The 16,731-nt window shown below is 38.2% G+C and overlaps 1 protein-coding gene across 3 annotated transcripts in view; it reads right to left on the reverse strand.

Annotated features, from left to right (window-relative positions):
- Window positions 1-264: 264 nt before the first annotated feature.
- The window catches only part of NAB1 (NGFI-A binding protein 1), a 50,446-nt gene continuing 33,979 nt past the window's right edge, over window positions 265-16,731 (reverse strand). For 2 of the 3 annotated variants that reach the window (XM_017342992.4, XM_089330176.1), the window contains exons 5-8: window positions 10,859-10,948; window positions 9,114-9,273; window positions 5,582-5,698; window positions 265-2,769 (exon numbers count right to left, since the gene is read on the reverse strand). In XM_017342992.4, coding sequence (XP_017198481.1) covers window positions 2,681-2,769; window positions 5,582-5,698; window positions 9,114-9,273; window positions 10,859-10,948 — 456 coding nt within the window. In that variant the 3' untranslated portion in view covers window positions 265-2,680. Of the gene's footprint in view, window positions 2,770-5,581; window positions 5,699-9,113; window positions 9,277-10,858; window positions 10,949-16,731 lie in introns of all 3 variants that reach the window. The other variant, XM_002712343.6, reaches the window with a different exon arrangement.

A 16,731-nucleotide genomic window follows, 5' to 3' on the forward strand; every position in this document is an offset into this window, starting at 1 on the left:
TTTAGGTGGTCAGAAACGGTGCTTTTAAAATGACATAAAAACTTTCCCTGAGAACATGAACTAATAACCTCTCTGACAGACCAGTGTCACTGAGCACTCGCTGGAAATGAAGGCAGCTGACAATAACATTAGTCATCATTTAAGACTTGAGCTCCTGGCCCCTCACACCCAAGCCCAGCCAAAATGATCAGATAAGGGAGGCAGAATAGGCTAATGTCACCCACTGTGGAAAGTACTGTGCAGAAAGTGCTATTGACATAAATGTGTGAGGCACAGAAAATCTTTATTGCCACAGGAAGCAAGTGCACTCGTCCCACCTCACCAACAACTTTAAGAGTCACAAAAATGCAGACTTCACACAATAAAGTATAACACAGATCTGGGGAGAAATGGTCCCTTGGACTATATTGGCTGTAATACTGAGGTAACCAATTGACCTTGTTCAGTGAAAATACCTCTAACACAATGAAAAAAATCAACTAGTTATAACATCCAATTCATATATACAATTCAAATAAAAATATATATTATTTGCTTTAATGTATAGCAAGTTTAATACATTAGTGTTTATAAAATAAAAACTGTATTCTACTGAAATTCTTCTTGTGCTTCTTCCTTATCACTTAGCATGAAAGACGAGAAAAGTATGATACTTAAGGAAACCTATTCATGGATTTAAAGATGCAGTTTGTGGGTCCATAAAAGATGGATAAATATTAGTTGGAAGACAACTGCATCTTTAAAAATTGTTACTTATTAAAACCTACAAACTTGAACTGTAAGACACAATTAAAAAAAAAACCCACAAAATTTCTCAAAATAGATTAGAATACAGGAAACGTTTCATGAAACTACTGAGATACTAACCAGTGCTATGGCTAATATTAAAAACTGAACATTCTATTTAAATCGTACTCATACTATTTCTACACACAGTGAACAATACAACCACAATAATCAACCTCAAGCTAGCAACAAAGTTGCAAGGTCCATAAGAAGCTTCTTTAGTGGGCAGAACACTATGGTACAATAAAACATTTAGGAAGGGAAAAAGCCTTTTAATAGTATAAAAGTTGTTCACTGGTGTTTCTACTGTAAAAGCTCTCCTGCAAATCAAAAACGAAAAAGCAATTATGTATGTGACAGTGATCAGAGACTACAGTGCAGACAAGTCCTCTAAAATTTGGCTGACGAATTTTAGTATAACAGATTATGACTTAATTTTTTTTACACAGTTATGATCTAAAGCAGAACTGGAAACAAAACAACACATACATCATGTCAATGTACTCTTCTTGGCAATCTCTGGGTTTAGGTAATCTGTAGGAAGTTAAGTAAAGCTGTCAAATGTCTTCTCCTAAATCAGCAGAAAGAATGTCTATTGGCAGATGTATTTTTTTTCCCACTATGGATTCCAATGTGCAATTCCCAAAAGGACACAAGTACATTATTAACATTAAGTACACCCCCACATATGCACACAGTCCATTAATTAAATAGGGGGAATTAAAACATACCTTCAAGTTAAAATGAATTTTAAGGAGAAACTGCATTCACAAATCTGAAAGGTGTATCAAAATGAAATTGTAAAATAAATAATGAGTATGTGTGTCCACTAAACCTCATAGAAACATGTCAGCAAATGTGGGTGCCATGACTGCCCACACTTGTGATGGCTGCAGGGGAAAATATTCCCCAGTGAGAAGCATCTAACCTCTCAGACTCCTGAATACAGACAAGAATTCCTGGACATAGTATGGTACTTAATTTATTACAGCCTTCGTTAATAGCCACCACATTTATCACATGTGGGGATAACCCCAGGTCTTCATCTGTTTAACACATTCTGAAACATCACTGTTGAAGTCCAGGCTTTACAGCTCCACTTGCTTAAGTTCTCTGTCCGAGTGATAACTGCTTCCTATTTTTGTCACACCTTAAGTAGTTATTATATAACACAATCTGGGTCAACTTAGTTAAAAGATATTTTCTTCTTCTTTGCTCATCTTTCTAACTTTTCTCCATGAGTTGTGCAAATATGCACTGATTAAACCAGAGAAAATGACATTATCAAATGAATGCTACACATTTCCTATTAGATCAGATCAGTTTTATCAAATATTAAATCCACAAAATTTTCCTTGGTTTGAATTGAGTATTTTTGCTTTCCATTTTTTCACAATCATTGCAACCTTACCAGTAACTACATCACCTAAACTTTCCTTTTTATGACTGTAAGATTCTAAACTTTGATGTGTAATAATATTTATGCTAAATACACTAAAAAGTACACAACAAGATTTCAAGTAAAATAAACTGCATCCACATCTATTGGACCAAAAAGGTCTTAACATCTAGATTTTACTTCTATAAATTACACAAATACATTGTACATTCTTAAATAACGAATGGCTACAATATTAATTTGTAAGCCTTTCCACATAAAACAACTTACACAGGAATGTGAATGAATCAATATTTCTGTTACAGATTGCGACACTCAATTCTCTCTTTTGTGGCTGTTGTTTAGTTTTCCACAACTACTGTATCACTCCTTATGCTTTGGCTATGAAATCTGTTTGAGTTGAATGAGGCAACATTGGTTATTAAGGCTTGTTTCTATGATGGAGCATTTTCCTTAAATTGATGCCATTTCCAGAGAACAGTGGGAGAATCACAGCTATCTTGAATCTTCAGGCTCTGTTTTGATGACTTTCTTTTCTAAGGTAAAAGCTGAGTGAGGATAGTCTTTTAAAATCCCAAGGCTCTCTGCATAAAAATAGAAACAAAGTATATAAATCAGTGGACTACAAAAATCAACGTTATAAAACAATCTCTCAAACTCCACAGGAAGTAACAGCAACTACCCATGATTCTGCAAATTCGTATAAAAATTTTTTATACAGTGGTGGTTAAGAACTTGGATTCTGGACTTAAATTCCAACTCTGCTGATTACTAGGATGTATGTATCTCTGAGCAAGTTACACACCTTTCTAAACCTTAAGAGTCTTCATCTATAAAATGGGGATAGTATATACATAAAGAGACACAACAGTTCAATTACAGAGTGCATATAAAACATTGTGCATACAGAACACGCAGTTTTATTAAATGCTTGGCCCAACATGATAAAGATATAAACTAATCACTCATCTCCAGCTGTTTTATTTGGTTAAAATATTTACTATCAACAAAGAAATGAGACAGAAAAACATGTTCAATGATTTTACAAGTTGTAACCACTACATACTAAGGTAGCAGAAACAGATATAAAGGAATGATGATGCTTCTTTAATACAAAATCATTCAATGGAGTTAAATACGTGTAGTTATCTCAACCTCATCCAAACACTACAGAACAATAAAATGTTCTCTTTATGTAGAGTGCTGGCACTGGGAGCTAGACACACATATGCACATACAAACAAGTATACAGATCCACATCCATACCTTGAAAGGTAACCAGACTACTAGTTTATTAAAATGAAGTAGCTAAATTTACGAACATACCCTCTCTACACAGAAGGAGATTTTAAGATCTGCGTAAGAGTAATAAAAACAATAGTTATCACTTACTGAACTCATGTCAGCCATACAATTCATATATATTATCTTATTTAATTTTCATAACTACTTGATGTAGTAGAAATTATTTCTATTGCCCAGATGAAGTAACTGAGGGGCAGAGCAATTATGTAACTCAGAAAGGGTTACTCAAATGTCGGTACTGAGACCTGGACCCAAGTCTGGTCTATACTGAACTGGTATTATTTCTACTACAAAACAGGAGAGAAAGAAAAAGTTTTTTTTTTTTTTTTTTTTTTAAAGACATTCCCTTATTCTGTCCTACTTAAAACCATAGCTGAACTGCAAGAGAGATACAAAGTGTGTTCCCACGGTAAGACACAAATGACCGATATAACTGGTTTTATACATGTTTATATGCAGTCTTCAAAGGAATATAGATTGGCAGTAAGTGTCTTAACTTTGTCTTTTAAGAACTTTAAAGAATAGTTCAATTTTTCATGTTGTAAAAAATACAACACCAGGATGTGACTGTTTTATGATAATTTTAATTCCTCAATTGCTGACATTCTTAAAGTGGCTCAACATTTCAGGCATGGAAAGCCAAGACACTGTGGCAAAAAATGGCCTAAATAAAAGATCTCTTTGAGTGAGATCCCAGTGGAAAGAAAGGACCATCAAAGAAGGAGGTACCTTACTCGGAAGGGAAGAGAGAACTTCTACTTTGATTATGGCCTTATCTAAATAATGTCAGAGTTTGTGGACTTAAGAGGCTTCCATAGCCTTAGCAGCTCATGACAAGAGCCTCAGGTGATCACTGATGTCATAAATAAGAGTGTCAATTGTTAAATCAACAATGGGAGTCACTGTGCACTTGCTCCCTATGTAGGACCTCTGTCCTTAATGACTTGTACTATGAGAATTAACAGTAAAACTTGTCTTCAAACAGTACATTATACTTTGTGTGTGTGGGTGAAAACTGTTGAAATCTTTACTTAGTATAGCGTTTATTTTCTGTATATAAAAATTAAAAATGAAGCTTAATGAAGAATGGGATGGGAGAGCGAGTAGGAGGTGGGACGGGAGTGGGTGGGAGGGTGGGTATGGGGGAAGAACCGCTATATTCCAAAAGCTGTACATATGAAATTTATATTTATTAAATAAAAGCTTTCTTAAAAAAATAAAGTGGCTCAAATTAAGTATTTCAATAGCACAACAGTGTCACAGAACAAAGTATTTAGTACTCTGGCCTTCTGGGCATCAACTATTAGGAGTATAACTGAAATTGGAAGACATAAACTCTCTTGATAACCTTTTGCCTATAAACACGTAAGGTGACAATATAAAAGTTAAACCTTTAATGCTGTAAAACTACTTTTCCCACTTATAATACAAATCTAGAGTCACTAATCTGGCTTTAGTTTCCTCAACTAGAAAAAATCCAGTGATTTTGATTGATTCCTAAAGTTACTTAAATTCAAAGACTGAATGATACTAAGTTCTTTCAAATGGTGCTAGTGTCTAGTACTTTTTCTAACTCACTTTATTTGGGTTAAAAAATATGTAAATATCTATAAAGAAATGATTACCCTTCTACAGAGTTCAGTTTATTTCTGAAATACGAGTATTATCTCCAAAGTGCATCTACATGAAGTTTAGATTTTGATCCACAAAGTTTTCCTAACAGCAGAGTAAGCAGAGTTCATCAGTTTCACACTGTTATTCCAGGAAAGGGCAAAGCAGCCAAACTCAAACCAGTCTCTTACCCAGATTAACCTTTGTATGAAAGTTACATAAAATGTACATGTAGCAGCTAGCCGTAATAGTCACAAGCATGATGAGTGTTTTCTATGATTCTTTATAGAGTATCTACACTCTCAAAAAGACTGGCTGATACTATGGCAATCTATAATTTGCAAGGGGAGAAGAACTGACCAGCAGCACTCTTAGTAATGACACTGTTGTTTTTTCACCCGTGTGGCAGCCAAGGGGAGAACAGAATTTAAAGATGTCTGTTTTCAGGTGCTATTCTCTGATCATAAACCACATTCTCACCTGATGACTGGGACTTTGCCTCACTGGAGTAAAGTCTACTCAGCTCCCCATCCACCACAAAATGATGGGGTTGTCTGTTCTGTAAATTAGGCATTCGGAGATTCAAAGGTCTCTCTCCTAATGAAAAGAAAAACAAGATTAAAAACATACCATAGTGGGGCCAGCGCTGTGGCGCAGCAGGATAAAGCCCTGGCCTGAAGCGTTGGCATACCATATGGGTGCCGGTTCTAGTCCTGGCTACTCCACTTCCGATCCAGCTCTCTGTTACGGCCTGGGATAGCAGTAGAAGATGGCCCAAGTCCTTGGCGCCTTGCACCGGCATGGGAGACCCGGAAGAAGCTCCTGGCTCCTGGCTTCAGATCAGCTTAGCTCCGGCCGTTGCGGCCATCTGGGGAGTGAACCAGCGGATAGAAGACCTTTCTATCTCTACCTCTCTCTCTAACTTTTTCAAATAAATAAAATAAATCTAAAATAAAAAATACCATAGTTTTCTTTAAATATAAATTCTCAGGATAGGCATTTGGTATTGTGGTTAGGGGACCCCTGGGGGCGCCTATATCTTTGGGTCCCAGCTCTGCTCCTGGTTGCGGGTTCCTGCTAACATGCACGGCGGGAGGCAGCAGGTAGTGCTTATGTGGGAGACCTGCATGGAGTTTCCAGCTCCTGGCTTTGGCCTGACTCAGACCTGGCTGTAGTGGGCATTTGTGAACTCTCTTTCTGCCTTTCAAATAAATAACAAAAATAAAGTTTAATACTACAAAAACAAAACAGTAAGTTTTCACAAGTTGCTGGAATGCTCCTTAGGAAGAGTGAGGAAAGTCAATGGGCACTCAAGAACGTAAATAATAGTTGGAAAAATACTTAAAATAATAATTTGGGAGGAAAATGCCAAGTTATCTCATCCTAGTCCCAAGGATAAAATTTTGCCGGGGCATTTTTTTTTTTAAGATTTATTTATCTATTTGAGAGGCAGCACTACAAAGAGAGGGAGAGGCAAAGAGAGGTGTTCTATCCACTCATATTTGGTGGTTTACACCCCACCAAAAGGCTGCAATAGCTAGATCTGGGCCCCTTTGAAGACAGGATCCAGGAGCTTCCTCTAGGTCTCCCATGTGGGTACAGGGGCCCAAGCACTTGGGTCATCTTCTACTGCTTTCCCAGGCCATAGCAGAGAGCTGGATCAGAAGTGGCACAGTCAGGACATGAACCGATGCCCATATGGGATGTCAGCACCACAGGCAGAGCTTTAATCCGCTACACCACAGTGCTGGCCCCTTTCCAGGACGTATTTTAAGAGCTAAACACAAATTAAACATAAAACTGAAGATCCCAACATGCATGTGCATTTCAGAAAATGAACTATTTTGTAAGACATTCTTACACTAGTACAACCATTTTACCAGGAAGTCATGTAATTAACCAAAGAACTATAAATATTAAGAGAGTGAAATTGGTTCAAACCAGTTACAGATGAAAAGGCATAAAAACTATACCAAAATTCATGAAAAAACAATTAATACAGAAAAAATGCTTTATATGTTAAATCATATTCTATCATAACCTAAATCCATCACATTAGCAAACTGCCCCCTGTACTTCATTATCTTGGTGTCACAAATCAGAGTCATCATATCTTTCATATTTGCCTCTGCTCTGTATTCACTAAGTCTTAATAAGAACTACTGGAGAAATTAAAGAAGACCTCACCTAAAACGTTTCTCTAGTATTTTTTTCTTCTACAGCACTCTGATTTGGTGGCGTTTATAATATTTGGTTCCATAGCTGCACAATGTTTCTTAAGATAGTATTCTTACTTAGAAATAATTTTATTTTTTGAAGAACAGTAATAAGTCTTTTAAAAAGTATTAATAATATTTTAAATGTACTACAAAATTACTATTTTTCTTCAAACACTAGTATCTGAAACTAAGCAATATTTTTATGTACTTATATACTGTATAACTCCTGCCATTGGAATGTAAGCTCTCAGTGAGCAAAGACTTGTCTCTTTTCTGCTGCCACTTCAATGCCTACAAATATGCCTGACACATAGGAAATATTAAAAAAAGTTAAAATCATGAATAACAATGATGGGATTTTTCTTCAGGTGAGGGCATGAAAACAAATAATATTCAGAATGGCAAACATACTCACATAGCTTTCTAAACCTAAGAGCTGTACTCTGTCATAAGACTTTTTTTTTTTTAAAGATTTATTTATTTGAGAGGCAGAGTTACAGACAGAGAGAAGGATAGACAGAGAGAGAGGTCTTTTATCCACTGGTTCACCCCCTCAGTGGCTGAAACAGCTGGAGTTGGGCCAATCTGAAACCAGGAGCCAGGAGCTTCCTCTGGGTCCCCCATGCAGGTGCCCAGGCACCTGGTCTATCTTCCACTACTTTCCCAGGCCATCAGCAGGGAGCTGGATTGGAAGCGGAGCAGCTGGGAATGAACCAGCACCCATATGTGATGCCAGCAACATAGACAGAGGCTTAAACTACTTAGCCACAGCACTGGTCTTTGTCATAAGACTTTACAAGCAATTACCATATTCTCTTAAGACACAAATGCTGGGACCACAGCATTGTGGTACAGCACGTTAAGCTGCTGCCTGTGACGCCAGAATCGCATATGAACCCCAGTTCAAGTCACGGCTCCTCCACTTTGGATTCAGCTTCCTGATGATGCACCTGGTAAGGCAGCAGAAGATGGCCCAAGTGTGTGGGCCCATTCCCATGTGGGAGACCCGGATAAAGTTCTGGATTCCTGGTTTCCATCTGACCAAGCCCTGGCTGTTGCAACCACTAGGGGCATGAACGAGCAGAGGAAAGTTTTCTCTGTCTCCCTCCCTCTCAGTAATGCTGCCTCTCAAATCAATCAATCAATCATTTTTAAAGAAACAAATGTTGTAAGTCTTAAAAAATATGAAGTTTTGATCTTTTAAAAAGGGAGAAACATCTCTGATAGAATCTGTATCTTTAGGAAGAATGATCTATATAGGAATAATAAAGTAAAAACACTCAGAAATTAAAATTTATAGGATAAATATCTTCATTCTTAGAAAGGGGGACAAAAATTAATTTTGATAGAAAAATCTAGAAAATAGTCTCTACAAAATATCAAGATTTAAAATCAGCAATTTTTTTCAGTGTCTCTTTACAGTACAATGGTGATGGCTCAAAAGATATAGGTCATTCTATTTTATGTAATGTTTGCTTATTTTCAGCTATTTAAAAGGGAGAGAGAGAGAAGTGTTATCTGCTGTCTCACTCCCCAAATGCAGACAATAACAGGGGGTATGCCAGGTCAAAGTCTGGTACCCATTCCATCCAGGTCTTCCATGTGGGTGGCAGGGTCCCAAGCACTTCAGCCATCATCCTATGACTTCCAAGAAGCATTAGCAAGAAGCTAGGTTGGAAGTGGAGCTACAGAATTCTATCCTAGGCACTCATATGAGAAGCAGGCGTCCCAAGCAGTGGCTTAACCTGTCACGCCACAGCGCCTGTCCAACATGGGTCATCCTAAGGACACACCTTGTCCGTCTGAGTTATCAGAAGTCAAGCCGTTTGGGCTGTGCTCTTCTGAGCTCTGCCTGTAGAGTCCTGCCGACAGTCTTCTCTCGCCATGCGGCAGTCTGTCGTAGCCAGCCTGGGTGCAAAGGAACTCCATCTGCTTTGCCATCACCTTTTCAGGCTGCTAGTAAGTAAAGCAAAAATAAAATCAGTCACTAAAATATTCTAGATTTTCTAATGGCTTAAAGATGCCAATTTCAGACTCCAGCAAATATATTTAGCATTCATTAAAATTAGTTCACACTTCATGTGGTATATACATCCCATAAATATGCATAGATGTCTATATCATCATGTTAAAACATAAAATGCTGGATTCCCTTCTCAACCCTATAAAGGGAATTCTATCTCAATTCTAAAGCAAAATAACTTTAGTTTTGTTTTACAAGGTACTGGGTCCTTCAAAGGATTTTTTAAAAAAAGAAACCTAAGATAAACAGCAACATCTGCCATAGACTGCTTCTAATAGGGTGAAATCTTGGCATTTTTATTTTAGGATCTGGCACTACACAGACTCTGACATGACAGTGTGTTTTGGGGAAAAAAGGTGTAAAACGGTTGTCTACAAGAACAAGACAAACACTTCTCCCACTAAAATTAAACAATGCAAATTATGCAGGCAAACGTCAATGCCAACAAGGACCTCGCCTCATCATAGGATGAAACTGCAGGATTTCCCAACCAATCATAGAAAGACATGTTTTAAAATACAAAATTAGTTAGCTGACATATAAATTTATCTCTGCATGAGTTTTATATATTCCTTATTACGCACTGCTCCAAATTACTTGCATGTGACATTCAAAGCAGTGTATTGGAGATATTTTCCCAAGAATTTAATGCACAGATATGTGCACAGGTTAGAAGTTAATGCCACATCACATGCGAGAGCAGTACAAGAACAGAAACTGCTACATACAATTGCTTACAAAACATCCTGATTTATAGTGTTAAAATCAATCAGTAAAATATGTTAATTCACAGATTAAATAGGATATTTTGATGCCATTTTCCTAAATGTACATAAACCAGATCAAAGAGATCATAACTTCATTTCATCTCAACTTGATACTAATTAAATGACAATATTTCAATATGCATTCTCAAGGAGAAATATATTTTTCATACTCTTAACATGAAAAAACAAAACTTGGTGGTCTTAAATGTGACGAAATACAATCACTCAGAAGCAGCACTATCAATCTTTTAGTGCTTCCTAAAAGACGCTTGCAGAAATGACTTTTCTAAATGTTGTTTCTGTGTGCAAACACACTCTCATCAAAAGCACCTGAAGTGGCAGCCTTACCAATTTTTTCCAATATGTCTGAATTTAAATGACTTAATAATTACAATGTTGATTATTAGTATTTTATTGAAAATCCGTACAATTTTTGAAAACAACTATTGAAAACCAGTACAGTCAACATGTCTGTAATGAATCAAAATTTTTTTCCCTGAGGTTTCTTGAGAATCTATCTCATTTTCTATAAAACTAGAAAGAATAAATAAGTAGCTCCCTATGAAATTCTGTTCATACACCAAAAAACAACCAAGTGGTTATGATTAAGTTGTTGATATGGCTGTGGACCAGATATTTTAAAAACCAGAATAAATTCAGTCCTCGGATACCTAAAACTAGTTGAAGCAGATATTTTTAAATTTAATCTATAAATGATACTATGAAATAGGAATCTGTAGTTTGTTACCTGTGAACTAAGAGCTGCAAGTTCTTCACTCTTAGCTCTAGCCTGCTGGAAGAGTGTCTGCACAGAATCCTGAAAATCTGGAAACCCATCCTGTGGGTCAAAGAATAAATTATATAGAGTTTGTAAAAATAAAATACCATATTACTCCAAACTCAGAAGATAAAGCAAGAAAACCACCTCAATACCACTATCTAATCAGTTAATATTTAATGTACAATATTTCATTCCTGTATTTTACGGTACAAATGCTTTATTTCCCTTTTCTTCTTTTTCAATTGTTTTAGAGGCAGAGAGAGAAAGAAAGCTCCTATTTGCTAGGCAGGCCGAACCAGAGCTGAGAACTCAATTCAATTCTCCCACGTGAGTGGCACAAACCCAGCTACAGGAGCCATCACCTGTCTGCATCAGCTGGAAGCTGGGATTGGGAGCTGGAGCTGGGACTCAGCTGAACCCACAGAGACTCAAACTCAGGTACTTCGCTATGGGACTATACTTATGCTCCAATTCTACCGCTTACTACTTACGTGACAGCGCATGAGAAGCTACATTTTTCTGAACTCAGGTTCCTCTAAAAAAATAAGGATAGAGGCCAGTGCTGTGGCATGGCGGGTAAAGCCACTGCCTGAAAGACAGCATCCCACATGGGTGCCGATTCGTGTCCCGGCTGCACCACTTCTGATCCAGGTCTCTGCTGCGGCCTAGGAGGGCAGTGGAGGATGGGCCAAGTCCCGCATGGGAGACCTGGAAGAAGCTCCTGGCTCCTGGCTTCAGATCGGCGCAGCTCTGGCCATTGCAGCCAATTAGGGAGTGAACCAGCAGATGAAGACCTCTCTCTCTCTCTCTCTCCTCTCTCTCTCCCCCTCTCCCTCTCTCCGCCTCTCCTTTTCTCTGTGTAACTGACTTTCAAATAAATAAATAAATAAATTTTTAAAGAAAAATGATAAGAGAATCTACCTAATTAGGATTGTGGTGAGGACTGAATGAGATAAAGCTAAAGAGACAATGCCTTTAGGATGTTGTAACTGATAAATAAATATAGCAACACATATATACTAAAATCTTATATTAAATAGGGCCTATCTGTGGGTACTATATTCCTGGACAACACTCAAATTATTTTTATTTATTATTATTATACATTAATATATTAATTATTTAATATATTATTCTATATTATTTATATTATTTATATATGTGTGCTAATCCACATAATACCTTTTGCCTATTTATTTCTCCACATGAACCTTATAACTACAAATCATCACAACAGCATGGTTGAAGTAACTCTGGTGAGAGCTATAAAAGACTCCTCAGAAAAACTGTCATTAATAAATTCACTCCCATTCATTTACTCCCTTATTTGATAAGCTATGTAACTGTAGCAAAGGATGAATCATTACAAACCGAAGTTCCTACACTAATAAAGCAGAAAAAGATACAATAACAAGTATTTTACCCTATTTGAGATATAAAATAGTGGCCCCCAAATTTTTCACTATCAGGGTCTTTTAAAAAAAGTATTTCTCTACTATAGATCCCACCCATTCAAATAGTTCATCAGCTATAATGAGCTTGTTATTTTAAAAATTCAGACACAATATAATTAAAGTCAAGTGCAAGTAAATTTGACATCTTCAGATAGCCTCATGTAGCTTTTTGGTGGGTATGTAACCAGCACTGTTAAAACACTGAAAAGAGGCACCTTTTTAGATCGCAGTATTGGCTTCTAGAACACAGAACATAATCAGGTGAGCTAGAATGAACTATCCAAATGCATATAGTCTAAGTGAAAAGCGCACTTTTTCTTTTCCATTCTATTTTTTTTTCTAAGAATTCATTTAGACCTAAACCCAACTTTCTCTTTGGCAAGTTCTCCTTCAAATTCTAAAGTTCTTGTGAATAAACTAGCAGCAGATTTAGAACAACATCAGTAAAAGCAGCTATCACTTTTCAGGAAACTCTAAAGTACTAGCTTATTTGTTTTTTTTTTTTGTTTGTTCTTTTTTTTTTTTTTTAATTATTATTTGAAAAGCAGAGTCAGAGACAGAGAGTGGGATCTTCCATCCACTGGTTCATTTTCCAAGTGGCAACCTGAAGCTAGGAGCTTCACCTGGGTCTCTCACATTGGTGCAGGGGCCCAAGCACTTGGGCCATCTTCTGCTGCTTTCCCAGACACATTAGCTGAGAGCTGGATTGAAAGTGGAGCAGTGGGGACTTGGAACCAGCACCCATATGGGATGCCAGCACTGCAGGTGGCAGCTTTACCCGCTATGCCACAGTGCTGGCCCCAAGGTACTAGCTTCTACGTTCTGCATTTTACATACCTTATCCCATTTAATCTTTCCTATGAACAATGTTTCCTATGAACGGGTTTCCCTCATTTCACAGCTACAGAAGCTGGCTTAAAAGCCTGTGCTGAATCCCTTAAATCCTAGTTACTTATGAAGCTTATAACAATAAACAGGAGTTTCTCTCATAGCTGTTTCTCATAAGATGAACCAGCTTTAATGCTGCAGCATGCACTGAGTTCAAAACCCAGTTCTACTACTTATTTGCTAAGGTAAGAGGCAGAGTCTGTTTCCTTATCTGTAAAATGGAGATAACAATAGTACCTAGCTAACATATGGCATCATTTTAAGGAAGCAAAACTTTCATGAGAAATAGTTGGCACAGCATTTAACATACAGGAATGACGGAACAAATGGCTGTTACTGATACTCAGAGTTTACCCACAAAAGCCACCAGATTGAATCAGAGCAAAGCAGGCAGCATGCTCTCACTCACTCCATGGCAAAGGGCACCTTTTTAGGGATATTTACACAGCATGGACATTTTAGAGAATGCACAGGAACCGGACACCTAACACTAAGACCAGCAAGAGAATACTGAGCATGTTAGTGGGAAGTTGTCTTTGTGGGGAAAACAAACAAACAAACAAACAAACAAAAACAACAACCTGGAAATGCAGAAACACACGCTTCTTTATCACAGAGAGTCACGCTGACCTAACCGGTTCACACAGTGTACCCAAGTGGGGCAAGGCAATGGCCAACATCACTGTCGTGCCTTCTGCCCTGACAACCACCGTCCAGAGAGGGAGGCAGACAGGGCTCCAGGCTATAGCAGAGAGCATGATGACAGACAAGGCTTCCTGGAGGCATGATGCTCAGGCTGAGGCTTGAAGGGTGAGCCAGAGTTTTAGATTTTTTTTGTATCTTAAATGCAAAGAGAGAGGTCAGTGAAGGTTTTAGGGAGGAAACTGATTATATCTGTATTCAAATCTGAATGCAGTGCAGTGGGAAGGTGTGTGTAGTCTGTGTGTGTGTGTGTAGGATGGTGGTAGGGAGACTGGTTACAGAGCTATGGTGACAGCAGAGAATGGTGGCCTAACTCTTGGACAATGGCAGATGCAATAGAGAAATGCACAAATTCTGGAGATCAGGCAACTGGAGTTTGGTGGTGACATTCACTAATACAAGGAACTTGGAACCTGGAGGCTTAGGGAGGGATCAGAAAGTTGATAAATTCAGCTGGGGACATGTTGAGTTTCATCTGCTGATGAGACTCCAGTAAAAGCCAGGTAAGTTTAGTTCGAGGGCAAAATCCTGGCTGTGGACCCAGACTGGAAAGTCATCAGCTCATCAGTAGGCTCTGAGTGGAGTGTGCCCAGCCAAAATCCCCAGTATCTCAATGCTGTTTTTGAAGGAACTTGCAGAGGGAGAAAGGAGTAATCTAATCTTCTTACATTAGGAACCAAATGTGTGATCTCAGGTAAGAAAGTTAACCTCACTATTTCTAGTATTTCCCATTTTTAAATGGGGATCATGCCACCTGTTTAGGACATTTGTGGGGATTAAACGAAGTAATGCAAATGGTAAATCTTCCATACAAATACATGCTGGTACCACTGTCAGGATTATTTAATCATCAGAGCACTGAAAAGATGGAAGGGGGAACTCCAAACTCTTACACGAGAAAAGTTTTTAGAAACCAGATGCTGTTTCGTTGTTAATAAAGAGAAATAAGTTTTAAATAAGTGGTAAATAACAATATCCAAGTAATCAGTGATGTCTCTGCAAGTGAGTACATTAGTCACTCTGGTTTTCTCCTACAGTTTCTACAGTTCATCAGGACCAAACAGCTGTTACTGTATGAGATATAAAGTAGGTTCAAGGTATCCAAAAATAGGACTTGGCAATGAAAATGAGAACATTGCCATGAAACTGGTCTTTTTCACACTGAGTTGGTGCAGGCCTTTTATGCTAGGTCTCTAAAGCATGTTCCCCAGGCACCAGCTGTACCACGCTATGAGCAATTTATCTCCTTGTCGCACTTCTGCCTGCTGCCATTAATCACAGTGGTCCCTTGCTGATGAAACTGGGTCTGAACACCAAGAAAATAAAAGATGTAGAGCTGTTCCTGACCTAGTTATCCTCATCCCATTGGTCTCCACCCCGTCCTCCTCACTCTTCCTGTCAAACAGCAGCATGCAGCTTAAAGCCACGCTGCTCAGCTGTCTCTAAATGACTGGTCCCAGCAGATGTTCACAACCCCACAAGTGCATTTTCCTTTTCCTACTCGCACTTTCTGTATGAACAGCAGATTGTAATGCTTCTGGTTTTCTGATCCAGAGGGTCAGTCTACATCAAATTAGGGCAGCTTTTTTTTCCCCCAAGATGCTTAATAACAGTGTAGGTAGCCAGACAGAATCCCCTTCTCACCGCCCTCCCCCACCCCTCCCTGAACTGCTAGCAGACATTTCCTCTAAGTCCTTCTTCTTCAGGCTCCAGCTCTCCCACTTCCTAGGCTCCATTAACAAGCTTCACTTCTCTCATCCAGCTATCTCTAACTGCTTTGTTCCTCCAGCCCCCACAAGGTCAAGAATGCTCTCACCTCCTTCCCAACCCTGCCTGGTCTCCAGCAATTTCAGTGAATGAAGAAAACATACAGGTGAGCTACAAACAGCCCTGAGCCCAGCAGCTTTATAGATCCTTCCTCCTTTCTAAGAGGCTCCTTACAACCCTGGAGATAACAACAGTTTGTTCACAGGACTCAGCAGGTTCTCAATGAAAGACAAACGACGCCAACTCAACCTGCATTTAACTTAAATTTTAAAAAATGTAGAAGACTTCTTCGTCTCTTTGATTTTCACCTCCTTTAATTAAGCAGTTGTCAAACTATCTTAAATTGTTCTGTCATAGGTAGGGTATACATAAATCAAGCTAATTTTTCTTGATTCATTCCATTTACCTTCTCCCCAACTCTACATGTACAGATCAGGGAAATATTTAGCAACAAGAAGAGAGCTTATGGAGCTTCAATACAGCATTATTTTTATTAGGGTACCCTAAGGCATGGGTAATGGTAGGTAAGAAAAAGTTTTTCTCATGTGTCACATTATTTTGATCCCATTTCTATATAATCTACTGGATATTACATTTCTTTTCATTGTAAAAATTATCTTTTTAAGATTAAAAGAGTCCATAACTTGGCATGTATGCTTATTAGTTATTGTTAAGGATTCTGGAAAATTAAAAATGAAAAGGGAAGAGAAAAAACTGTCCCCTTACATGAAAGATCTCTGTGAGAACCCAGTGGAAAGAAGGGGCCATCAACGAAGGAGGTACTTTTCTCTGAAGAGAGGACAGAATTTCCACTTTGCTTGTGGCTTTGTCCAAATGCTGACAGAGTTTGTGGACTCAAAAGGTTTCCATGGCCTAGGCAGCTCATGTCCAGAGCCTCAAGTGGTCACTGATGTCATACATAAGAGTGTTAACTGAATTAACAACAGGAGTCACTGTGCAGTAAGTCCCCATGCAGGACCTCTGTCCTCAGTTAATTGTATTATGAGAGTTAACTGTAAAACTAGTTCT

The sequence above is a fragment of the Oryctolagus cuniculus genome, chromosome 3, assembly GCF_051225735.1.
Source record: "Oryctolagus cuniculus isolate XC-2025 breed Fujian yellow rabbit chromosome 3, ASM5122573v1, whole genome shotgun sequence".
In the NCBI taxonomy this organism is placed as follows: Eukaryota; Metazoa; Chordata; class Mammalia; order Lagomorpha; family Leporidae; genus Oryctolagus; species Oryctolagus cuniculus.